Source organism: Aristolochia californica, unplaced genomic scaffold, assembly GCF_029961685.1.
Source record: "Aristolochia californica isolate CCGP_79_NKW_82.1479 unplaced genomic scaffold, dmAriCali1.0.hap1 SCAF_9, whole genome shotgun sequence".
Taxonomy (NCBI): domain Eukaryota; kingdom Viridiplantae; phylum Streptophyta; class Magnoliopsida; order Piperales; family Aristolochiaceae; genus Aristolochia; species Aristolochia californica.
In genome coordinates, this window is record NW_027182290.1 from 10,210,088 (window position 1) to 10,236,966 (window position 26,879).

At 41.5% G+C, this 26,879-nt stretch overlaps 1 protein-coding gene across 1 annotated transcript; it reads left to right on the forward strand.

Annotated features, from left to right (window-relative positions):
- Positions 1-25,725: 25,725 nt before the first annotated feature.
- On the forward strand, positions 25,726-26,565 carry LOC137940633 (uncharacterized). Its single transcript, XM_068785787.1, has one exon. It carries the CDS (start codon positions 25,726-25,728, stop codon positions 26,563-26,565), a length of 840 nt encoding a protein of 279 aa, XP_068641888.1.
- Positions 26,566-26,879: the final 314 nt, after the last annotated feature.

Below are 26,879 nucleotides of genomic sequence, written 5' to 3' on the forward strand. Positions count from 1 at the left end.
TTAATCTGCCTGCACGATACTTAATTGAGAAATCAAAGCCCATCAACTTACTAATCTAATGCTGCTGTGGTGAGACGCCGCTCAAGTAAGAACTTGAGACTATAATGATCAGTACAGATGTGAAAAGTATGTCCCCATAAATACGGCCACCAATGTTGGACTGCCTTGGCCAACCCGATCAGCTCTCGTTCATATGCAGCCAATTTCTGATAACGAGAGGATAACTGTTGACTGAAATAAGCAATGGGGTGGGAGTTCTGATGCAACACAGCCCCAATGCCCCCACCAAAAGCATCACATTCTATCACAAACAAGTCATCAAAATTTGGAAGCTGTAAAACCGGTGTAGATGCAAAAGCATTCTTGAGTGCGTCAAATGACTTGGAAGCCTCCTCGTTCCACTGAAAGGAATTCTTTTTGAGGAGGTTTGTCAAAGGTGCTGCCAATAGACCATAACTCCGAATAAATTTTCGGTAATAGCCTACCAAACCCAAGAATCCGTGTAATGCTGAACAAGATTGAGGTTGTGGCCACTCACTAATGGCCTGAATCTTCTTGGGATCGACATTGATCCCTTCATGGGAAATAATGTGGCTCAAGTAAGCAACATGAGATTCCCCAAAGGAGCATTTGGACTTCTTCAAATATAATTGATGTGCTCGCAATAATTCAAAGACAATTCTCAAATGTGCTAAATGGTCATCTCGAGACTTGCTATAAATGAGTATATCATAAAAAAAGACAAGTACGAATTTCTGAAGGTAAGAGCTAAATACCTCATTCATTAGCACCTGGAAAGTAGAAGGAGCATTAGGAAGCCGAAAAGGCATGACCAAAAATTCAAAGTGGTTGTGATGTGTTCGGATCGCTGTCTTTTCAATATCTGCTGGATGCATGCGAATCTAACGATAACCTGATCGTAAGTCTAATTTTGTGAAGAAACACGATCCATGTAGCTCATCGAGGAGCTCCTCCACCACCGGAATGGGAAATTTATTTTTTACTATCAGCGCGTTCAACTCCTAATAATCAACACAAAAGATCCATGTCCCATCATGTTTCTTCACGAGCAGAACTGGAGAAGAGAAGGGGGACCTACTGCTGCAAATAAGGCCTTGTTGGAGCATCGCCTAACACTGTCTTTCAATCTCATCTTTCTGGAGGTGAGGATACCAATACGGATGAAAAACTACCACATCTGACCCGGATTTCAAACATATCCGGTGATCACACTGTCTCAACGGGTGGAGCCTTGTAGGCTCATAGAAAAGGTCGGAGAACTCATCAATAAGACCATCAATATGTTATGGTCCCTAGCCATGGATCTAGTAACTCGGCGAGTCAAATAGGATCCAACACTGTTAGAGGGTTTCTTAACATGTTTTTTGTGAGAAGAAACTCTCTTTTACTACCTTCTCACGTTATAATATAAAAGGAGTTTCCTTTTCTCAATTATAGATGCACCAAATCAATCAAGAGACTGTTTAAGGATCCAATTATGAAACCCCACTTTATACCTCACGTCAATGAGTAGGGTTTCTGAATTCATGCAACTACCAATGTTGTACGTAAAGAAGTCAGTCTATAGCTCTTCTAAACTTGAAAAAGATAGATAAAAATACCTCTTGAAGACCTCCTTCAATCAGCAACTCGAAAACCTCTTTCTTGATGCTAAGGCTCACGCAAAACCTCCTTTCCTCATTGCTGGTTCATGGAAGAGATGGATAACTATTGCAGCTTGGAATAGAAGGATGATTCCTCTTCCTTTTCCTTCCACGATTTCCTCAAAGACTCCCCAATGGATGAAGCAAACCACCAAGGATAGATCACGCCAAGAACCCTAGGATAGGGAACCTAGCAAGAACCTAATCACTCTATTTTAATCTAAGTCCTAACTTACTTTATTTCTCATTCCTTACCCTTTAAATAGGGTCATTCACGCCAAGATAGGTTAGGGTTAGGGTTATAAATCCCAACTATACCCCTACCATCAAGCCTTATTACATAATCAATCAAATTCGAAATTAAAAGCAACATAAGTAATAAAAGTAAAAGTAGGTGACTTGGAGAGTCATTGTCTCCTCTTCTGAGTGACTCGGTGTGCTATTGAGTCCATAACATCTGCCTCCCCTTGGAGAAAGAGTTTGTCCTCAAACTCATAAGCTGGATAAACCTGTTTGAAGGTCTCTAACCGCTCCCATGTCACTGCCTCGGGGTCTGTAGCGGTCCACTGCACGAGGATGTCCCACTGGTCATTTGTCACATGCGCCCGTAACACCGCGTAGGGTGTCAAAATGACGTGGCCATTGTCCACTGGAGGAAGGAATGGTGGGGAAGAAGGGGTTGGCCCCTTGTGAGGTTTCAGTAGTGAGACATGAAACACATCATGTAGCTTCGTTGTGTCTGACAATTGTAGTTGATACGCCACCTGCCCGACGTGTCGAATAATAGCAAAGGGCCCAAAGTACTTGGGGGAGAGCTTATTGCACGTTGGCCCGGCGGGAGAGTGATGTCGGTACTGTAGAAGACGTAGCCACACATAGTCCCCAACCGCATATGAGACATCCCGGTGGCCCTTGTTGTAAGCCGTAGTCATTCGGTCCTGACCCTTTTGTAGCCGGTCTGTAAACATCTTCAACACCTGATCTCGATCTATGAGTGCCTCATCAATGGCATCCACACGGGTGGTGCCTCTAGTATAAGAGAGAAGCCTCGGGGGGTCCCTCCCATAAAGAACCCGAAAAAGAGAGGACTGCAAGGCCGAGTGGAATGAAGTGTCATAGCAGTATTCTGCCCAGGGTAGCCATTGAACCCACTGTTTCAGTCGATTCCCACTAAGCACTGAAGTTACTCCTCGATGGTCCGATTAACCACCTCGGTTTGGCCATCCATCTGAGGGTGATATGCGGAGGAAAATTTCAATTGTGTTCCACTCGGTCGAAACAGTTCCCTCTAGAAAGTACTTGTGAAAACAGTGTCCCGGTCACTCACAATAGATTCAGGAATGCCATGTAAGCGTACAATATGCTTCAAGAAGGTATGTACCACGCGAGCTGCCATGTAGGGGTGAGCCATCGGGATAAAATGACCATACTTGAAGAAACGATCAACCACCACAAACAAAACAGACTTCCCAACTGAGAGGGGAAGACCCTCCACGAAGTCCATCGAAATATCTGCCCATACCTGAGTAGGGAGAGCGAGAGGCTGGAGAAGACCTGCAGGACTCAAATGATCTGATTTGTTCCTTTGACATACCTGACAGTCAGAGACATATGTAGTAATGGAGGACTTCATAGCCGGCCAATAGAAATCCACCCGAATACGCCACAACGTCTTCTGTAACCCCTCATGGGTAGAATCATGATAAGCCGAGAGAATGGCTGGAAGCAACTCAGACGTGGTCGGAAGGTAAATCCACTGCTTATAGCAAATTTGTGAATCATGAATGGACCACTTAGAATCCATCTCCCCATTAGAAATTTTGTGGTGCAGCTCCTGTAGTGTTGGAAGTGTGGCATGCGCATCACGGACCATGTCTAGAATGAGAAAACGCGTTTGGCTGATGGCATAGACAAGCTGCTGATGTTCAAAATGTTTGGACAAGGCATCCGCTGCCTTGTTTAATCTGCCCGCACTATACTCCACTGAGAAATCAAAGCCCATCAACTTACTAATCCAATGTTGTTCTGGTTTCGTTGTGAGACGATGCTCAAGTAAGAACTTGAGACTATCATGATCAATACAGAAGAGAAAAATACGGCCCCATAAATACGGCCACCAGTATTGGACCACCTTGGCCAACTCAATCATCTTGGGTTCATATGCAGCCAATTTCTGATAATGAGAGGCCAACTATCGACTGAAATAAGCAATGGGTGGGAGTTCTGATGCAACACTGCCCCAATGCCGCCACCAGAAGCATCACATTCTATCATAAATAAGTCATCAAAATTTGGAAGCTGTAACACCGGTGTAGATGCAAGAGCATTCTTGAGTGCGTCAAATGCCATGGAAGCCTCCTCGTTCCACTGAAAGGAATTCTTTTTAAGGAGGTTTGTCAATGGTGCTGCCAATGAACCAAAACTCTGAATAAATTTTTGGTAATAGCCTGCCAAACCCAAGAATCTACGTAATGCTGAGCAAGACTGAGGCTATGGCCACTCACTAATGGCCTGAATCGTCTCGGGATCAACAGTGACCCCCTCATGGGAAATAATGTGGCACAGGTAAGCAACATGAGATGCCCCAAAGGAGCATTTGGACTTCTTCAAATATAGTTGGTGTGCTCACAATAAATCAAAATACAATTCTCAAATGTGCTAAGTGGTCATCTCGAGACTTGCTATATATGAGTATATCATAAAAAAAAAAACAAGTACGAATTTCTGAAGGTAAGAGCTAAATACCTCATTCATCAGCGCTTGGAAAGTAGAAGGAGCATTTGATAGCCCAAAAGGCATGACCACAAATTCAAAGTGGTTGTGATGTGTTCGAAACGCCGTCTTTTCAATATCTGCTGGATGCATGTGAATCTGATGTTACCCAGACCGTAAGTTTAATTTTGTGAAGACCCATGATGCATGTAGCTCATCGAGGAGCTCCTCCACCACTGGAATGGGAAATTTGTCTTTCACTGTCAACGCGTTCAACTCACGATAATCAACACAAAAACACCAAGTCCCATCATGTTTCTTCACGAGCAGAACTGGTGAAGAGAAGGGGGGCCTACTGCTATGAATAAGACCCTGTTGTAGCATCGCCTGACACTGTCTTTCAATCTCATCTTTCTGGAGGTGAGGATACCGATACGGACGAACAACTACCACATCTGACCCTGCTTTCAAACATATCCGATGATCACACTGTCTGAGCAGGGGGAGCCCTGTAGGCTCACATAAAAGGTCAGAAAACTCATCAATAAGACCATCAATACTACCTGCTGAATTATCCGGGGCAGTCAAAGAATGAATGTGCTCCTATGTTTCTGTCTGACTTCCTTGTAGGAACACTTGGCTTCCACGTAGGACAAAATTCATTGTCAATGCAGAAAATTCCCACAAAATTGGTCCCAATATTTGTAACCATTTGATTCCCAACACCACATCAAAACCAGCCAGAGGAATAACAAAAAACTCAGCATGAAACAAAGTAGTGCCAATAGTAAAATTTACCGCCTTGCTGATTTCGTAGCTAGGAACCTTCTCCCCATTGGCCACTGAGACTATGGCTGTCGGATGGGGAAGAATCTGTAACTACAGGTGCTGGGCAGCCATCAAACTAAGAAAATTGTTGGTACTCCCTGAGTCCACTAGGCCCACGAGTTCCCAATCAAAGATTTGAGCTCTAACATGCATGGTTTTGGGCGACTTTTGCCTAGTAATTGCATGCAAGGAAATTTTCGGTGGTGCTTCCTCTATCATATCCTCTGTCACCTTGATATCATCATCTTCAACCGTATCAATTAAAAACAATCTTTTGCACTGATGACCAACCCAATATGGTTCATCATAGTTGTAACACAGATTTTTGGACCGCCTCTCCATCATCTCAGCACTCGTCAATTTTTTTATGTACTGTGGTGGATGACTGGTCGATTTCATATCCCCTAGTAAAGTGGTGCTCAGAGTGTGTCTGGGAGGAGGTATTGTGGTATGAACCCCCTGAGGATAATTGTGTCTGCTCTGCCAGGTGGAGGAAGTGCTCCTCTCCGCAGACCATGTGGGTCGTCTGTGCAGGGCCTTCTGCCACAATTCTAAAGCACGGGCTACATTCATCGCGTGTGATAATGTAATCGGTGCATAGAGCTCCACCTCAAGCTTTAATGCCTCTGTCATGCCTGCTGTAAATAACGCCACTTGCTGGTCCACTCGTACCATACCATTTTCTCATGCTAAATTTTCCTGGAACAGTTTCTGATATTGCTCCACGGAACCAGTTTGTCATAACAGAACCAAATCACCCAAGGGATTGCTGTAGACAGGAGGACCAAAATGAAGAGAGCATAAATTCTTAAATTTTTCCCACTCCACAACTGGTCTATTCTCCTCAACTTGTTGATACTAGAGTTGTGCTTCTCCCAGTAAGTGGAAAACAGTCATCCCCACTTTATCATACGTTGGTACTCTCTGATGGGCAAAAAACTTTTCGTAGCTCTATAGCCATACCAAAGGGTCTTCTGACCCATTATAAGTGGGTAATTCGAGTTTAGTGTACCTAGGTACAGTGCCTCCTCCCTGGTGCAAGGGTCCCCCAGGATGAAGGGTCCTTGCTGGCCAGGTACAGTGCCTCCTCCCTGGTGGAAGGGTCCCCCTGGGATGAAGGGTCCTTGCTGGCCAGGTATAGTGCCTCCTCCCTGGTTGAATGGCCCCCCCAGAATGAAGGGTCCTTGCTGGCCAGAGAAACTCGTGTGCCTCGTAAACTCATCTCCCCCTCTGTTATATGAATGATCCCCTCCTCTTTGCTCTGGAGTTGTATTCCTTCTAGTAGTCATACCAGTCTCCATGCTCTCCATTCTTCCATTCAAGGTCTCCATACCAATATCAACCTTAGATAACCTCTCCTCCAATTCAGCAAATCTTTTCTCATTATTTGCATTGCCTTTGAGGATAGCTTCAAGCAATTCATGGATGCTGATATCTGCTGGGTTACCCTGCTCTGATACCAAGTTGTTCTGGTCCCTAGCCATGGATCTAGTAACTCAGCAAGTCAAATAAGGATCCAGCACTGTTAGAGGGTTTCTTAACACTTTTTTTCTAAAAAGAAACTCTCTTTTACTTCCCTCTCATGTAATAATTGAAAAGGAGTTTCCTTTTCTCAATTATAGATGCACCAAATCAATCAATAGACTGTTTAAGGATCCAATTATGAAACCCCACTTTATACCTCATGTCAATGAGTAGGGTTTCTGAATTCATGCAACTACCAATGTTGTATGTAAAGAAGACAGTCTATAGCTCTTCTAAACTCGGAAAAGATAGATAAAAATACCTCTTGAAGACCTCCTTCAATCAGCAACTCAAAAATCTCTTTCTTGATGCTAAGGCTCACGCAAAACCTCCTTCCCTCACTGATGGTTCGTGGAAGAGATGGATAACTATTGCAGCTTGGAAGAGAAGGATGATTCCTCTTCCTTTTCCTTCCACAATCTCCTCAAAGACTCCCCAATGGATGCAACAAACCACCAAGGATAGTTCACGCCAAGAACCCTAGGATAGGGAACCTAGCAATAACCTAATTACTCTATTTTAATCTAAATCCAAACTTACTCTATTTTTCATTCCTTACCCTTTAAATAGGGTCATTCATGCCAAGATAGGTTAGGGTTAGGGTTATAAATCCCAACTAATCCCAACTATACCCCTACCTTCAAGTCTTATTACATAATCAATCAAATTCGAAATTAAAAGCAACATAAGTAATAAAAGTAAAGGTAGGTGACTTGGAGAGTCATTGTCTCCTCCTCTGAGTGACTCGGTGTGCTATTGAGTCCATAACACAATACTGCTTGCTAAAATATCCGGGGCAGTCAGAGAATGAATGTGTTGTTGTGTCTCTGTCTATCTTCCTTGTAGGAGTACTTGGCTACCACTTAGGACAAAACTCATTGTCAATGTAGAAAAGTCCTAAAAAATGGGTCCCAATGTTTGTAACCATTTGATTCTGAACACCATATCGAAACCAGCCCGATACGGTTCATCACAGTTGAAACACAAATTTTTGGACCGCTTTTCCGCTATCTCAGCACTTGTCAATTTTTTTATGTACTGAGGTGGATGACTGCTCGATTTCATATCCCCTGGTAAAGTGGTGCTTGGAGTGTGTCTAGGTGGAGGTTGTGGTCTGAAGCCCCGGAGGATAATTGCATCTGCTCTGCCAGGTGGAGGAAGTGCTCTTCTCCCCAGACAACGTGGGTCATCTGTCCAGGGCCTTTTGTCGCTGTTCTAAAGCATGGGCTATATTCATCGTACTGGATAAGTTAATCGGTGCATAGAGCTACCTCAAGCTTTGATGCCTCCATCAGGCGTGCTATAAATAGTGCCACTTGCTAGTCCACTAGTACCATACTGTTTGCTCATGCTAATTTTTCCTGGAACAGTTTTTGATATTGCTCCATGGAACCAGTTTGTCATAACAGAACCAAATCACCCAAAGGATTGCTGTACGCAAGAGGACCAGAACGAAGAGAGCATAAATTCTTAAATTCTTCCCAATCAACAACCGGTCTATCTGCCTCTACCTGTTGATACCAGAGTTGTGCTTCTCCCAGTAAGTGGAAAATAGCCATCCCCACTTTCTCATACGCTGGTACTCTTTGATGGCCAAATTTTTTTTCGCATCAATATAGCCATACCAAAGGGTCTTCTGACACATTATAAGTGGGATTTTCGAGTTTAGTATACCTGGGTATAGTGCCTCCTCCCTGGTTGAAGGGTCCCCCATAAATGAAGGGTCCTTGTTGGCCAGAGAAACTCATGCGCCTCGTAAACTCATCTCCCCCTCTGTTATATGAATGGTGCCCTCCTCTTTGCTCTGGAGTTGTGTTCCTTCCAGTAGCCAGACTAGCCTCCATGCAGTCCATTTTTCCATTCAAAGTCTCCATACTGATATCAACTTTAGAGAACTTTTCCTCCAATCCAGCAAATCTTCTCTCATTCTCTGCCCTGTCTTCTGCCTGACCTTTGAGGATAGCTGTTACCCTACTCTGATATCAAGTTGTTATAGTCCCTCGCCATGGATCTAGTAACTCGGCGAGTTGAATAAGGATCCAGCACTGTTTGAGGGTTTCTTAACACGTTTTTGTGAAAAGAACTCTCTTCTACTTCTCCTTTCACGTTAGGATTGAAAAGGAGTTTCCTTATCTCAATTATAGATACAACCAGCAAGTTAAAGGAATATTTAAGCACTCAGATATGAAACCCGTATTTTATGACTCACATCAACAGGTATAAATCCCTAAAACCATGCATCTATTCTCTTATACTTAAAAGAGACCAGAGAAGACTTTCCAAACTCGAAAAAGGTAATCAGAAATACCTCTTGAAGATCTCCTCCAACCAGCGACTCAAAAGCCTCCTCCTTTGATGATAAGGCTCACACAAACCTCCTCGTCTTGCTGTTGGTTCATGGCAGAGATAGATTGCTCTTGCAGCTTGGAAGAGAAGGGTGATTCCTCTTCCTCTTCCTCCCACGATCTCCTCAAGGACTCTTCAATGGATGCAACAAACCACCAAGTGAGTTAACGCCAAGAGCCCTAGAATAGGGAGACTAGCAAGAACCTAATTACTCTATTTTAATCTAAATCCAAACTTACCTTTACTTCTCCTTCCTTACCCTTGAAATAGGGTCATTCATGCCAAGATAGGTTAGGGTTAGGCTTATAAATCCCAACTATACCCTTACCTTCAAGTCTTATTACATACTCAATAAAATTCGAAATTAAAAGCAACATAAATAATAAAAGTAAAAGTAGGTGACTCGGTGAGTCATTGTCTCCTCCTCTGAGTGACTCGGTGAGCTATTGAGTCCATAACACATCGCCTCATCCACCAAGCTCATCACCCAAAACATCATCTTCCATTTCAAATGTATCACTCTAATCCTCTCTACGTATATAATTACGTAATATGCAACAACCAATTACAATTTTTATCTAGATCTGAAAAGAAAATGGAGTGCCTTCAACACTTAAAATCTAGCTTTTAAAGCACCAAAAGTTTTCTCAATAGTATTCCTCAAAGACGAGTGCCTTCGGTTGAATAATTCTTTATCATTTTTAGGAAGATTGTCTCCAAATTCTTGCAAATGATAACGAGTTCCTCATTACAGAGCCAAAAATCATGGAAGATTTGCATAACTAGCATCGACTAGATAATATTTACGTACAATAGAAAATATATTCCACATAAAATAATTGAAGATAATAATAGATAAAAAAATTATTGCATAAAAACATATTATTTACCTTCAGGTACAAAGAGTTTATCTCGGCGAGTCAATGCGTTCTTCAATACATGGGAATTAGCTGCTGATCCCTCCCATCTAGCAAGTACATAAGTGAATTGCATGTCAAATGTACATGCTACCATTACATTTTGTGAGAGATAACCCTTCTTGTTCCAGAACCTTTGTTGTTGCTCAAGTGGGACGTTCGCTTTGATATGAGTTCCATCAATAGCCTCAATACAATCCTAATTATACCATTTCAATTAATACAAACATAAATTAGTATATTAATCAAAAATTGTTCATTAGAGGGAAAGTGATATTACTTTAATGTACGATTAAAACATTGGATTGTTTAAAATCTTCGAATGAGTGCATTCTGAAGGCCTTTTGATGTAATCAGAGTGAAGTTTGAGAACAACATCCAACACCTTATTAAAATACCTACTTATGGTCCAGTTTGATCTATCAAACATCTCTGTTGTGACAATATACCTAATCAACGCCCTACGCTAAGTCGGTATGCGGATCGACGGTAAAGTCATTGTGGGGTTGGAAGGGGGCAGTTTGGGAATTTCACTCTTATAAAGTAGTTGCCCTAGTTTTCTCTTTATAATTGGGTGGGCATGCGGGGTTATGTTAGGGTTGTATCATCATCGTGGAGAACCATCTGTTGCGGCCTGAGAGATTTTAGAGATAAACACCTATAAGTGTGTGTGATTTCTCTTGTAAACTATTTTATCTTCATAGTGGATTACTACAACTGCAGAAGACAAGATATAGTCTCACCTTGAGGTGAACCTATATAAATCTTGTTGTTTGTTCTTTTGCATGCTTTTCCGTTCTTCCGTGATTATTATTATTGCTCTCATTAGTTTGGAATTAGGCCGTCTAAATCCTAACAAGTGGTATTAGAGCTTGGGTTCGTGATTGAGAGCAATGGTTGGTAAAGAAGGATCGGCACTCGGAATCAACAAGTTTGATTGTATGAATTTTGCGTTAAACCCTAAACCCAAACCCTAATTTCTATTAACCTTAACCCTAATTCGAGGTAGTACACCCAAATAACCCTAAACCCTAAACCCTTGAAAACCTCCAAAAACCCTATTTTCTATTAACCCTAACCCTAACCCTAATTCCAGAAAGTACATCATACTAAACCAGTACCCTAAACCCTAAAAACCCTAAGCCCCAAACCCCTAAACCCTAACCCCTTGAAAGACCCAAACTCTAAAGCCCTAAACCCTAATTTCTATTAACCCTACCTTAAGACCAAGAACCCATAAAAAAAAAAAAACTAAACCCTAAATACCATAAACCATTAACCCAAAACCCTAAATGCCATTAACCATACCCTAAATACCCTAAACTCTAACCCTAAACCCGAAATTATAATCTATAAAGAGGAATTTAAACCCTAAATACCATAAACCCCAACCCTAAATCCAGGAATTATGCAGTAATTAAACAATAAAATAAATACCACATACAAAAATTAAATTAAATCAAATACAACAATAAATTAAATTAAAAAAATTATGGTTTAGGGTTACCTTCTGAAATTTGGGGAAAACCAAAGCCCAATGGGGGAATCGAAGCCGAATGGGAAAATTAAGGGAAATCGAAGTAGAATTGAAGAAATCGACACCGAAATGGGGGAAATTGAAGGAAATCAAAATTCAAATGGGGAAAATTGAAGGAAATCGAGAGGTTTCTTTAGGGGAAAAGAGTGAGGAATGAGAGAAGGGGAAAAAAAAGAGGTAAAGGCAAGAGGGGAGAAAGGTCGGAGATGACGTAGAGGGTAGGAAGGTCGAGGGGAGAGAAATGTTGTTGCGGGCCAAGAGCAAGAGGGAGATAAGAGAGAAAAAATTTTCGAGAGCGAGAGCGAGAGGTTGCAACACGATGGGAGGCTGAGAGCGAGAGGGAGAAGGGAGAGGGAGTCTGAGTGTGAGAGGGAGAAGAGAGCAGGTGCGAGAGGGAGAGGAAATTTTTTGAGAGGAAGAAAGAGACCGTCGTGCGGAAAAAAATGCATCCCGACGAATTCAAGTGGATGAATCAAGATTTTGGTGGGAGTCCTGATTTGTTGAGGACTCAATAGCTCACCGAATCACCCAAAGGAGGCGGAAATGACTCACTGAGTTAGTTAATTTTAAATTTCATATTTTATATTGCTTTTAAGTATAGCTTTTCATTAAGTATGGAAGGATCCAAGTCGCAAGGGCAGAATTGTCAATTTAAGCCCTAAAACTCTAATGACGTCAAACCCTATTTAGAGGTAGAGAAGTAGAAGAAAGGCAAACATTGAATTAGGTTAAACAGAGTTTGGAGTTCTCCTTAACAAGCTCTAGTGTTTGGGAGGTCTCCTTGACGAGCTCCAGGTATAGTTCTCTCTTGATTTTGGGTTTATTCTTTTCCTTTTGAATTCTGGTTTGCATTGATCTTACTGAAGCCAAGGGAGAAGGATTGTTTTCCTGTTTCCGAGTTCAATCAGAGGTTGTAGCCTCTCCTACGTCCACATCAGCACGAGGGGGCTTCTCTCCTTCATTTTGACCAAGGACCTAGGTTTCCCAACCCCAAACCGAGAGCAACCTCTAGAGAGGTGCTTCAACCTCAAAGCCAGAAAGCAGCAAGGTTAGGAACCCCTAACCTCTGATCCAAGGACTGTCCAAGTTAGACGCTTTTCAGCCCCTAACCCGAGCAGCAGCTGAGAGGTTTCTAAACCCTCTCAACAGTGAGAAGCAAAGGGGACCTTTCTTGTTTGCGCAGCAGCAGAAAGGGCTCTCTACCCTTACCGAGAACAACAGCCTAGCTTCACAAAGGAGGCTGCTTTCCTCCTATCCGAGAACAGCCAAAGAAAGGAGACTCCTTTCATCCTTACAGAGAGCAACAGCTCTATTACAATGCTGGATTCACAAATCCCACGCCGAGTTACTCGATCCATGGCTAGGGACTATAACATGATTCACCCACTTAACTCTTTAGGTTGTTCAAGTGAATGATCTACTTCATTCATGTTGAATTTAGAACCCCATGATTGAAATCTCGAGCAAGATGAGAGAGGCAGAAGAAAAAGAGAAGAGAGAGAGAGAGAGAGAGAGAGAGAGAGAGAGAGGGTAGAGAGGAGAGAAGAGAAAAGAGAGAAAAGGAGTTTATGCTAGAGAAAGATTCTTCACAAGTTGAGAAGTGGAGAGCTTCTTGACTTGATGTAATCAGAGTACATGAACCCCTATTTATAATAGAGGAAAGTAGTAGAATCCAAATACAATTAAACTACCCTTGTCCCAATTACACCCAAACTCTAACACTTAAAGATAAGTCCTCGCATAATTAAATAACTCAACATAAACAGTAGACTAACATAACTAAAATTTATTTAAACTAAAACTCTTCTATGAGACACGTTATCATGGTGGGTCCTACTTGCTTGCCAAATCTTCCAACTCATGTGATAAGGATACCAGCTCGTGTGATGACCCATCATGCTACATCATGTTATCATGGAGGGCCCCATTTGATTGCCAAATCTTCCATCTCCTGTGATAAGGATGCCAGCTCATGTGATGACCTATCATGCCACCTCACGTTATCATGGTGGGTCCCACCAGCTAGTGTAATCATGGTGAGTCCCACCTTCTAACACTACCCCTCAAGCTAGGGGTGAGAAAACATCGTAAAATCCCAGCCTACCGCAAATTGTGGACAAGATCTTATGAGTGACTGGTTTGGTGAGAATGTCTGCAACTTGGCCTTGTGAGGAGATATGTTTGAGAGATAATATGTCGATTTGGAATTTCTCTCATATGAAATGGTAGTCTACTTCAATGTGCTTTGTTCTCTCATGGAAGATTGGATTTAAGGTGATATGTATTGCTGCCTAATTATCGCAATGTAGATCAATAGGGGCTTCTTTATAGAATCCCAGTTTAGTGAGAAGGGATCTGATCCATAGAAGCTCACTAACTGTGTGTGTCATGACCCTGTATTCTACTTCTGCACTAGACCTTGCAACTACATTCTGGTTCTACCTTCTCCATGTAACCAAGTTCCCTCCAACCATTGTACAATATCCCGAAGTAGATTTTCTGTCATCTGGGGTGTTGAATTTATAGAAAAGAGAAATACTTCATTGACTTGTTGTAATCAAAGTACATGAACCTCTATTTATAATATACGTGATCATGGTGGGTCCCACCAACTCGTGATCATTGTGGTCCATATCTTATGGGCTTGGGCCCATCTTCCTTGGTCATGTGGGCTTGGGCCCATTTCTAACACTCCCCCTCAAGTTGGGGATGAGAGAACATCATGAACTCCTAACTTGTTGCAAATGGTGTATCGGATCTTCTAATGGCAGTCCTCCATATCTTCCAACACTACCCTTCACGTTGCTGGTCTCTTCCATGAGGCCCAACTGGCATAAGATAAGTGAGATTAAAATCACTCCAAGTCTTATGACATCTCTCCATAGTCCAGTCTTATGAAAGGAATGAGCCGCTGTCTCGGACCAGGTAAAGGCATTTTTCTTGAGTAGGTTGTTGAGTGATGCTGCAAGCTGGCCGTAGCTACGAATAAATTTCCTGTAATACCCAAGTAGGCCAAAAAATCCCCTTAAGGCTGTAATGGAGGTGGGAGGAGGCCAATTTGTGATGGCCTGAATCTTACTCTGGTCTACCTTCAGCTCAACTACTGAAATAACGTAGCCCAAGTATGCCACTTCTATGGTACCCATAGAACATTTGGACTGATTTAAAACCAAATGATGTGAGCGGGGAAGAGTAAATACCTGGTGAAGGTGTTAAAGATCCTCTTCCCAACTGTTTCTATATACCAAAATATCATAAAAAAATACCAAAACGTATGTCCTCAAGAGAGAGGAAAATAGCTCATTCATAAGGGCCTGGAATGTGGAAGGCGCATTTGAGAGACCAAATGGCATCACGAGGAACTTGAAATGCCCGTGGTGCATGTGGAATGCAGTTTTCTCCACATCTGATGGATGAATGCGGATTTGATGATAGCCAGACTTCAAATCTAGCTTGGTAAATATAGTATCACCATGTAACTCATCTAGCAACTCGTCCACCACTGGTATAGGAAAATTGTCTTTAATGGTGTGCACATTGAGTTGCCTGTAATCCACACAAAATCTCCACAACTTATCATGCTTGCGGACCAATAATACTGGGGAGGAAAAAGGAGACCTGCTTGGCTGAATAATACCCTGGGCGAGCATATTTTGGCACTGCCTTTCAATCTCATCCTTCTATAAGTGGGGGTAATGATAAGGATGCACCACTACAGGTTCAGTGCCCGTTTTCAAACGGATGCGGTGATCACAGTGCCAAATAGGCGGTAGACCAGTAGGTTCCTGAAATATATCCTCAAAGTCTGTAAGTAATTGAGATAACTTACAGTTGTCAGTGCTATGGACCTGAACAGTCTGAAGGGTGAAGGGCACTGGTGCCTGGGTGCCATGCAATGTAATCTGACGGTGGTCCTTTGTGAAGGTCATGGTCAGAGCCTGAAAATCCCGTAAAATAGGCCCCAAAAGTTGTAGCCATTTAATTCCAAGTATCAAATCAAATCCGGACAGTGGAATCACCAGGAAATCTGCAATAAAGCCGTGTCCCTCAATATCAAAGTGTGTGGCTGGAGAGATGCCCACACTGGTAATTTTAACCCCATTGGCTACTGAGACAGAAAGGCCTGTCTATTGCTGGACGACTAACTCAAGTTGTTCGGCCACTGGCTGACTGATGAAATTATGTGTGCTGCCAGAGTCAACTAAAGCAAGTAATTGTAGATGATGTAACTGGGCTTTAACTTGCATGGTATTAGAACTGCGCAGACCATTCATGGCATGAAGTGAAATCTCTGGACCCTCTTGGTCTATCTCCACAATCTCTTCCTCTGGTAGTATGTCCTCACAATCCTCCCACAGACATATACTGAATAATCTTTTGCATATGTGACCCTGGACATATTGTTCATCACAGTTAAAACAAAGGCCCTTGGCCTTTCTTTGATCCATTTCTTGTCTGTTCAGTTTTTTGAAGCAAGGAGCTGGTGGAATAGAGTTAGAACTGTCTGGGCACGGTGCTGCACTGGCTCCAGAACGTGGAGGCCCAGAATATGGTGTTGGCACAATGGCAATGTGCCTTCCTGGCCAAGTTGGTTTTCTAACCAGTGAATCCTTCAGAACTCGCTGCTAATGCTCAATTGACCTGGCTAAATTCATAGCTTGGTCCAAATCTGTAGGACCATGTAATTCAACTTCCAACCGCAGAGCTTCTGTCAACTTCCATTTCTTGTCTGTTCAGTTTTTTGAAGCAAGGAGCTGGTGGAATAGAGTTAGAACTGTCTGGGCACGGTGCTGCACTGGCTCCAGAACGTGGAGGCCCAGAATATGGTGTTGGCACAGTGGCAATGTGCCTTCCTGGCCAAGTTGGTTTTCTAACCAGTGAATCCTTCAGAACTCGCTGTTTATGCTCAATTGACCTGGCTAAATTCATAGCGTGGTCCAAATCTGTAGGACCATGTAATTCAACTTCCAACCGTAGAGCTTCTGTCAAACCAGTAGTAAAGATGTGAACATACTGGGTGTGACTAAGAAACTTATTAGTGCAAGCCAAACATTCCTGGAAGGTCTTTTGATACACCTCTAGTGATCCATTATGCTTATAATTGATTAATTCGCCCAATGGATTGCTACTAGCTGGGGGACCAAACCTCATCATGCATGATTGTTTAAATGTTGCCCAATCCTGAACCAATTGGTCATTTCGGAATTGGTGGTACCATTGGAGCTCTTCATCAAGCATGTGGTATGCGGCCAAATAAACCTTCTCATCCGCATGTGTTTTTTTTATGATAAAATAATTGATCACACTTGGTTAACCAAATCAAGGGGTCCTTAGACCCATCATATGTAGGAAAATCGAGTTTGAAATACCTGGGAACCGTATTTGGTCCCTGTGCGGCCAGCCCCAGATGGGGATAGTTATGGCGCATTGGTGGTGGTGGAGGAGGTGGTGGTTGGTAGTGATGGTGGTCAGCCGGTGGAGAGTAGGCTGCCGCCGGCGGTGCTTGTGGACCACTGTCATCTTGTCGCCGGAGGAGGGCTTGGATGGCGGCGTCCATGGATTTGATGGACTCATGTAGGTCAGATGTGGGCTGACACACTTCTTCCAGGGATTGAGCCTGAACGTCTATCCTCTAGCGATTATCTTCAACTAATTGCCACAAATCCTCAGGGGAAAAGGAATCCCCAAGGGTGGACCTGTCTGATACCAAGATGATAGGTTCTTCCCGAGCCATGGATCGCATCACCCTTCTTTCCTCTCTTCCCTCCCTATTGAATCTTGACGCTGGAAGAGGATTCTTGTTTCTTGAATGTGGAATGATGGAAATCGGAATGGAATGATTGAGCTTTGAAGGAAGCTCGACCTGGACCTCAGAGGGAGAATCCGACCTAGACCTCTGAGGGAGAATCTGACCTGTTTAATTCTAATTTTCTCAATACTTACTTTCCTTCACCTTGACGTCGCCATAAATAGGGTTGAGGATGGAACTACAAATTAGACCCATGGGTCAATTGGTTCATGCCATATTACATATAAACCAAACCAAACTAAACCAAACCAAACTAAACTAAACCAAATGGAATTACATTAAAATTAAATTGACATAATTTAATTCCTATGCCTGTGGATAACTCGTGATGCTGTGGAGTCCATAACACCATGCTAGATGTAGGGCACACTCCTATAATTCTCAGGTAGTGGGTCTATACGCAGTGTTCAGAAGTGTATTAAAACTTCTCCACCACCGTGTCCCTCCACAGGACAATGACTCTCAAGTTGTAGGAGTAATAAATGCCAATTAAGGGGGTGACATATATGTAGTAATAAGCTCCTCCATCATGGTGTCCCAACTCAGGCACCGACTATCAAACATGAAAAGTGGGTAATGTCTGTCATTCATAAGACGACAATAAAAAAACCATAGGTATATATATAAAAAAATCTCTATGGACTTAAAACACCCATATGTATACATGATGGACTTAAACTCTATGGAATTTAGGAACTCATGAAAGGAGCATTAGATCAACGAGAAAGAAGAAGAAGAAGAGAGAAGGAGAGGAGAAGAAGAAGCACGTGGAAGGAGAGAGTTTGGATTAAAGGGAAAAGAGGTTTGCGTCAAAGTGGAAGTGAGGGTTGGATGAATTTGTGGAAAGAGAGGAGATTGCTTCAATGCTCTACCTCTTAGCCAATACCTGTATTTATAGTCTTTACAATACCCTTTGGGCTACAACTTGGATAAAATAAAAGACATAAAAAGAACACATATTTACACCTCTATGTCATCTTTACGTGAAGTATCATAATTCAATCATGTGCAACTCCTTTGACGTGAGAGTTTCTTGCCTTGAGCTTGTGGGTTTGAGCCCATCTTCCAACACTCCCCCTCAAGCTGGAGGAGAAAAGACATAAAAAATACCGAGCTTGCCACAAATAAATGATAGGATTTTAGATGTAACGGGTTTAGTGAGAATATTAGCTACTTGCTCTTGAGATGACACATGTTTGAGAGAGATTATTCCTGCTTGAAACTTCTCCCGTATAAAATGACAATCCACCTTAATATGTTTATTTTTCTGGCCCTTGGCCTGTCTGCTACCTCTTGTGCGCATATGTGGTCGGAGATTTGAGGTCGTGTGACTTGTTTTGCTGCTGCAACGCGTTCCTCCCTTGCATAACGGTCAATGGAAGCATCTAATCGTGCTCGTATTTCTTCCAATTCCTTATCCATATCAATCCATCTTTCTTGGTGTAGAATTTAGGACCTCATGAAAGGAACTTTAGATCAACAAGAAAGAAGAAGAAGAAGAAGAGAGAAGGAGAAGAGAAGAAGAAGAACGTGGAATGAGAGAGTTTGGATTAAGGGAGAAGAAGGTTGCGTCAAAAGAAAATGAGGGCTGGACGAATTTGTGGAAAGAGAGGAGAGTGCTTCAATGCCCAACCTCTTAGCCAATGCCTTTATTTATAGTTTTAAAATGCCCTTAGGGCTACAACTTGTTAAAACAAAAGACATAAAAGGAACACATATTTACACTTCTATGCCATCTTTATGGAAAGTACCATATTTTACACATATGCCACTCCTTTGACGTGTGGACTTCTTGTCTTGAGCTCGTGGGCGTGAGCCCATGTTCCAACACTCCCCCTCAAGCTGGTGGAGAAAAGACACCATAAATACCCAGCTTGCCATATATAAACGATAGGATTTTAGAAGTAACGGGTTTAGTGAGAATATCAGCTACTTGCTCTTGAGATGACACATGTTTGAGAGAGATTATTCCTGCTTGAAACTTCTCCCATATAAAATGACAATCCACCTTAATATGTTTAGTTCTTTCATAAAAAACTGGATTTGAAGTCATATGAATGGCTGCTTGATTATCATAATGCAGACCCATGGACCCTTTTTTATAAAAACTTAGTTCGGTAAGAAGGGTCCTAACGCATAAAAGTTCACTAATGGTATGAGCTATAGCTCTGTATTCTGCTTCGGCGCTAGATTTTGCAACCACATTTTGCTTCTTACTTTTCCATATAACCAAGTTTCCTCCAACCAGAGTACAATATCCTGATGTAGATTTTCTATCATCAGGTGATCCAGCCCAATCTGCATTTGAGAAGCCTTCTATGTTGAAGTGCCCATGTTTTTTATACATCAATCCTCTTCCTGGAGCTCCTTTTAGGTAACGTAATATTCTCTCTAAAGCCTGCCAGTGGGTAATTTGTGGTTTGTGCATGAATTGACTCACCACACTTACAACATATGATAAGTCTGGCCTAGTTACCGTGAGATAAATCAGTTTTCCCACGCGTGTTTGATATTTGCCAATATCAATATCTTCTTCATTTGTGGCACATAATTTTAAATTTTTATCCATAGGTGTGTCAACTGGTCTACAACCCTTCATTCTTGTTTCTTCAAGGAGATTCAAGACATATTTCCTTTGAGATAATATTATCTCATGTTTGGATTTAAGAACTTCTATACCCAAAAAATATTTAAGCATACCAAGGTCTTTAGTCTTGAATTCCTGACATATCATCTTCTTCACCTCTTGTATGCTCAAAGCATCATCACCGGTTAAGATAATATCATCCACATATACACCCATTAATATTTTCCCTTTGACTGTATCTTTATAATATTCGGAATGATCAACCGAGCACCGATGAAAACCAAACCGTAGAAGTGTTTTACTAAATTTATCAAACCACGCGCGAGGAGACTGCTTAAGCCCATATAAAGATTTTTTTAACCGGCATACTGACTCCCCCTCAACCACATAACCAGGTGGTTGGACCATATAAATTTCCTCACTTATATCACCATTTAAAAAAGCATTTTTATCATCCAATTGATAGACGGGCCATGATGAGTTAGCAGCAATAGACAGGATGATGCGTACTGAATTCAATTTTGCAACAGGAGTGAAGGTCTCCTCATAATCTACCTCATAACACTGCATATAGCCCTTAGCAATGAGTCGAGCTTTAAGATGAGCAACCGATCCATCCGGATTATTTTTTATCAAAAAAACCCATCTACAACCAATCGATCTTTTACCTTTCAGGAGTGATGTTAAGGACCAGGTTTGATTTTCGTATAAGGCATGCATTTCTTCATCCATAGCCGCCTTCCATCCTGGATGCCTCAGAGCCTCCTGATACGACTGTGGAATTGAAGTAGAAGAAAGAGACGAAAGGAACTGAAAATACTTGGAAGACAAGTGATAGTGAGACATAAAATTTGAGATAGGATGTGAAGTAGTACAAGAACGACGTTCCTTTCTTAAACTAATAGGCCGAGTATCAAATTCAGGCCCATACATAGGAGGAGAAGGACTTACCTCTGGTGGATCCGACAACTCCATAGGTTAAGGTACAGCCGGTGCATTAAGGGATGGGTTAACTTCAAGATTAAAAGGCACAAATGAACAAGGAGTAGTAGAAGGACAAGTCCATCTTGGAGGAGCATCATGGGAGGAGTAGAAGGAGGTGTCCTCAAAGAAAGTCACATCCCTAGAGATAAGCATCCTCCAAAGGGTAGGATTGTAACAGACATAACCTTTCTGAGTGTGAGAGTACCCCAAAAAAATGCACCTCATAGACCAAGGATCAAGTTTATTTTTATGTAGGGATGTAACATGAACAAAACATAGAGAAAAAGGAAGAGAAAAAGGATCCTCACCATTAAATAACATAGAGTAAGGAGTTTTATGATGAAGGACTGATGAAGGTAACCTATTAACAAGAAAGCATATTGTAAGTATAGCATGAAGCCAATAGAAATAGGGTACCTTCATGGAGTAGAGGGGGCCCCGAGCAACTTCAAGAAGATGGCGATTCTTCCTTTCAGCAACACCATTTTGTTGAGGAGTATAGGCACATGATGTTTGATGAATAAGCCCATTACTCTCACAAAATGATTTGAATTCATGAGACATGTATTCCTTAGCATTATCAGATCTAAGGATTTGAATTTTCTTCCCAAATTTTGTCAAGACCATAGCATGAAAATTTTTAAACAAAGGAAGAATTTTTGAACGCTCTTTAAATAAATAATAACCAAGCCACTCGAGTAAAATTATAAAAAAAAATGACAAAATATTTAGCTTGGGAAATATTTGAGACACATAACGGTCCCCATACATTAGAATGTATTAGCTCAAAATGAGCAGTACTTGTAGTTGTAAGACGAGGAGAATATGTACTCCTAATATGTTTACTTAATTGAAAAACCTTGCAACTAAAATTAGAAAGTTCTTTTAAGGACGGAAGCAAAGAACGAAGTGAAGGGGTAGACGAATGACCAAGTCGGTTGTGCCAAAGTTGGGCCTCGGATGTAGTGGATGATAATGCAGCTAAAGTTGGAAGAGTGAAGTAGTACAAACCCCCCTTTTCATGGCCGCCACCAATCACCTGCTTATACAAGAAGACGGTGAGAAGGTGATAGAGCAATTTAATTGTTTAGTTAATTGACTAACCGAGAGCAAATTTAAAGGAAATTAAGGAACAAACAAAACATCTTGAAGTGGAATAGATGAGGTAAGAGAGAATGAACCTTTTCCCAGGACCTTGGTTTGGGTACCATTAGCAATAGTAACGAATTTCTGAGGATAACAAGGAGACAAGGATTGCAACAAGTGTTCGTTACCTGATAGATGTTCGGAGGCCCCAAAGTCGATGATCCAAGAGGAAAAGGAAGAAGAAGAAGAAAGCATACTTGATGCACTAGTAGTGGCAGCACTAGATGATGAGGGAATAGAGGATTCCATGAAGGACTTCATTTTCTGAAATGCAACATAGTTTTCAGAAGTAAGAGTCACATTTTCCGAGGATGACTCAGCCTTATCTTCTTGTTTCTCAACGCTAACAAAGACTGGGTTAGCTGTCGCCCAATCAGGCTTGCCATGAAGTTTCCAACATGTTGCCACAAGGTGGTTCTGACCACCATAGTAAGTGCAAATTCAAGGCTCAGTATGGGAAGAATTCGGACCCGTTCTACCAGCTCTATTTTTAGCCCCTCTCATAGTTCGACCCCCCTCTCATATTTTTGCCCAGTCCCCGGTATGAGGAAAAGGTACCCTGATTGCCAGAGAACATCGCCGATGGGGCATCAATAGGAGAAGGAGGGGATGGATCCAGTATCCGAAGTAATGTAACACTAATGTCATCGAAAGATGGAAGAGCGGAAGAACTCAGAAGCTGAGTTTTGGCAACCTCAAGGTAAGGTTTAATATTCAATAATAAAATGGCTGCTGCCAAAGCTTCTCATTGTCATTCTTGAACTACAATATCAGTGGAGTATGGCTGAGCTAGTTTTGATTCTTGGAGAAGGCCTCGAAACCGTGCTAAAAATTCGCAAATATTATCTCCATGTCTCGTATGCAGCATATTTTGTAAGACATCATATATTTTTTGTAATGATGCAGTACTTGAGTAAAGCTTAGCACAAGTGTCCCATATGTTCTTGGCGGTTTCCAAGTGGACCACATGGTTGGCCACATGCTCTTCCATGCTATTGATGAGCCAACTTATCTTCATGTTATCATGCTTAACCCACTTGTGGTAGGTCTCATCTTCTTCATCAATTGGAGGAGGAAATTTAATAATGTGGCTTAAGAGGTCACGAGTAATAAGAACCCTCTGAACCAATTGTGATTAGCTCATGTAATTGGAGAGACCTCTAAGTGGAATTGTAGTAATACGGAGTATATCACTCTTATTACTATTGTGTCCACTCTCCATGATGAGGCAAGTCAAATGTGGAGGTCAAGGGAAGGGGCCTTATTCAAAGAACAATTACTCAATGTAATTTGAAGAACCCGTGGACCAAATCAGTCACAAAAAAAGAGAACAAGAACCAATTTATTTCATGAGAGCAAGCACCAAATTATCAACAAATTTATGCTTTTAGCAAGTGAGAATAACATCCAGTCATCACTCAACTCCTCTTGTATTCTTAAAAACAAAGAGAAGAAGGTAGATGCAACCGATTAGGTCTTAATCCAAACTCCAAAACAAACTGAGAGATAGAGAAAATATTTAGAGAAGATTTAAAGTCAAATCAAGATACTTGGAAGAAATTTATCTTCAGCTCATGGGATACTTCAACGTTAAAAAAAATCAATTGTTGAAGTTCAAAAGGAACTACAAAGGGTAAATGGCTGCTGAAATTTCACCAAACATATAGTGGGCATCCAACAACATAACACAAACCCATGAGCATCATTAAGTTGGAGAAGTTAAAGCAACATGTGTTGGAATTCTACCTCAAATGAAATTGATCCAAGTTACATAAAGGTAATTGAATCTCACCCATCAATCTTAATAAGACGCAAACAGCAAATGATCTTGATCACGCTTGTAATTTATTTACAAGGAGATCAAGATTATAACATCAATTTAGTCATAAAAATTAATCTTCACAACATATAAAGATTTATCTTGACTTGATGTGATTCAAAGTTCAAGAAGTGGAAAAAATATTAAAGAGGGGTATGTAAATAAGGAAAGGAAATAAAATGTAAATAAGAAGAGAATGAACTTATCTCTACATGACTGAACTCCTTCTTTTACAACTTCTTGAACAAATTTCATAATAACTTCATCAAGAGGGATCCTAAACTCCTTGCTCTAATACCATGTGGAATTTAGGATCTCATGAAAGGAGCTTTAGATCAACAAGGAAGAAGAAGAAGAAGAGAGAAGGAGAGGAGAAGAAGAAGGACATGGAAGGAGAGAGTTTGGATTAAGGGAAAAGACGTTTACGTCAAAGTGAAAGTGAGGGCTGGACGAATTTATGGAAAGAGAAAAGAGTGCTTCAATGTTCTACCTCTTAGCCAATACCTTTATTTATAGTCTTTACAATGCCCTTAAGGCTACAACTTGATGAAATAAAAGACATAAAAAGAACACATATGTACACCTCTATGCCATCTTTAAGTGAAGTATCATAATTCACACATGTGCAACTCATTTGACGTGTGAGTTTCTTGCCTTGAGCTTGTGGGTCTGACCCCATCTTCCAACAAACTCCCAACCGAAGCAACACTCAAAACCACTTCTTCAATAATAATGTCTCTGTTACCATCTTTTGAAATTCATATAAGTTATAAGTAATATTAATGTTACTTGTTTAGATATTTATATGTATATAGGTTAATAAGCAAGGATTAATGGGCTAGGTTGGATTGTAATTAAGCCCATGGACTTTCTTGTACTTAACCTAACCCTATGTTTAAACAGAAGATAAAGGAAGGGGAAGAGGGCCCCCGATTTTTTAGCTTCTCTTGTGTGTTGGTGTGATCGTCAGTCTCAGAGCTTGGAGCTCTCGGTTGTGGCTGTTCTAGGAGCCTATCGGGTAGATTTTCCTGGTTGTTGTTGCTTCCTCTAGCAACTACTCTTGGTAGATTCAGAGCTTGAAGCTCTTTATTTTGGCTGTTCACAGTAGCTCCTCTTGGTGGAAATCCTTGGTCGTTGCTCTTCTCTTCAGAAACTCAGTTTGGCTGTTTTAGTAGCCACTCTTGGGCTAGAAAATATTGACATGGTATCAGAGATTACCTGCCAATCCTGAAATCGCCATTCCAGAACCATTTCACCACAGTCCATTACTCCCAAACGCGGATAGAAGGGGAATTTTTCTTCTCTGGTGAACTGGAAAGATGGGCTCCCTGTATCAAGATTCGTCTCACAAGCGACATTTGACACCATCGCGGACTCTAATTTTCGGCTCCGGTAACCTCTAAAACTCCTTCCTTGGAAAAATTTATGGCATTGCCTTGGCACTGTGACCATCGAACTTCTTCGGCTCGCACCACCTTGAACAAGCTTTGATTTAATTCGGTGTGATGGTCTTTCTGGCACCGCCTTGGCACTGCGACCACCGAACCTTTTTGGCTCACACCGCCATCTAGAGATTTTTTTTCATGGTGCTACTGTTATTTTTCTTGGCATGCTTGAGCTGTTGGGTGACATTGAATTTGGACTTAGAGTTGGCATTTTGAGTTTGGACTCTGATTCGGAGTTCCAAGTTTTGACTTTGAGTTGGTGTTTTCATCAAAGGGGTTTCATAATTTATTCTCGAAAAACAATTTTTAACAAAAGGGGTTTCAGTTTCTTTTAAGAAAGTTTGGTGACTCACGGGGATTTAACCCAATTTCAGAAATTTTCAGAAAGTGGGTTTCGGCATTTTTTGATGACTCAAGGCTTGCGTTTTAGCAAGGATTGCCCTCAAATTGCTATGTCTCTATGTGGTTATCTGTATTTTATCATGTCATCTGACAAGTTAGATTTTTTACCTATTCATTTCACGGGTAAGAACTACCCTACATTGGCACTTCAATTCCATTTATTTGTTATGGGAAAAGAGCTATGTGGTCATATAGATGGAAGTGATCCGGCACCTCGAGAGGCCTCAGCTTTGTCAAAGTGGACAACCATGGATGTTAGGGTAATGACCTGGATACTTAGCTCTGTTGAGCCACACTTTGTTATTAATCTGTGGCCCTATAGAAATGCAGCTAATATGTGGAATTACCTCCACAAGATTTACAACCAAAATAGCACGGCTCACCGATTTCAATGGGAGTATGAGATGGCTCATTTCACACAGGGAAGCCTCTCCATTGAAGAATATTATTCTGGGTTTCAAAACCTTTGGGCCGACTATGCCAAGATTATTTATGAGAATGTTCCAATTCCTGCTCTCTCTGTTGTTCAAGCCGAGCATGAGACAAACAAGAGAGTTCAATTCTTGATGAAGCTCCGTTCTGAGTTTGAAATTGCACGTTCTAATCTGATGAATCGTCATCTTGTACCATCTTTGGATATCTATTTGAGTGAGCTTCTAAGGGAGGAACAACGTATTGCCACTCAAATTGGCATGGAACATCGGACTAATACTGATGCCCCTATTACTATGGTCTATGCAGAACAGGGGAGAAACCAGGGTAGGGACATGAAGTTTGTCCAGTGCTCTAACAGTAAAGAGTTTGGTCATTTTGCTCGGGATTTCTCTAAGATGTTCTGTAGATGATCATTTTACTCCGACTACTGTTCCTACTGCCCCACCAAATCCGAGTACACTCACTCCTGAAATGGCACAATAGATGATCATTTCTGCCCTTTCCACTTTTGGGCTATCAAGTAAGAATAAAGTCTCTACTCGGCCATGGTATGTTGACTCTGGAGCTTTTAACCATATGACCAGCACTGCTATTTCTCTTTCCAATGTCAGAAAGTATGATGGAAATCTAAAAATTAACACTACTGATGGCAGCTCTCTGCCTATTTGTGTTGTTGGTGATCTTTCTCCTACCTTAACAGATGTTTTTGTGTCCCCTGATCTCT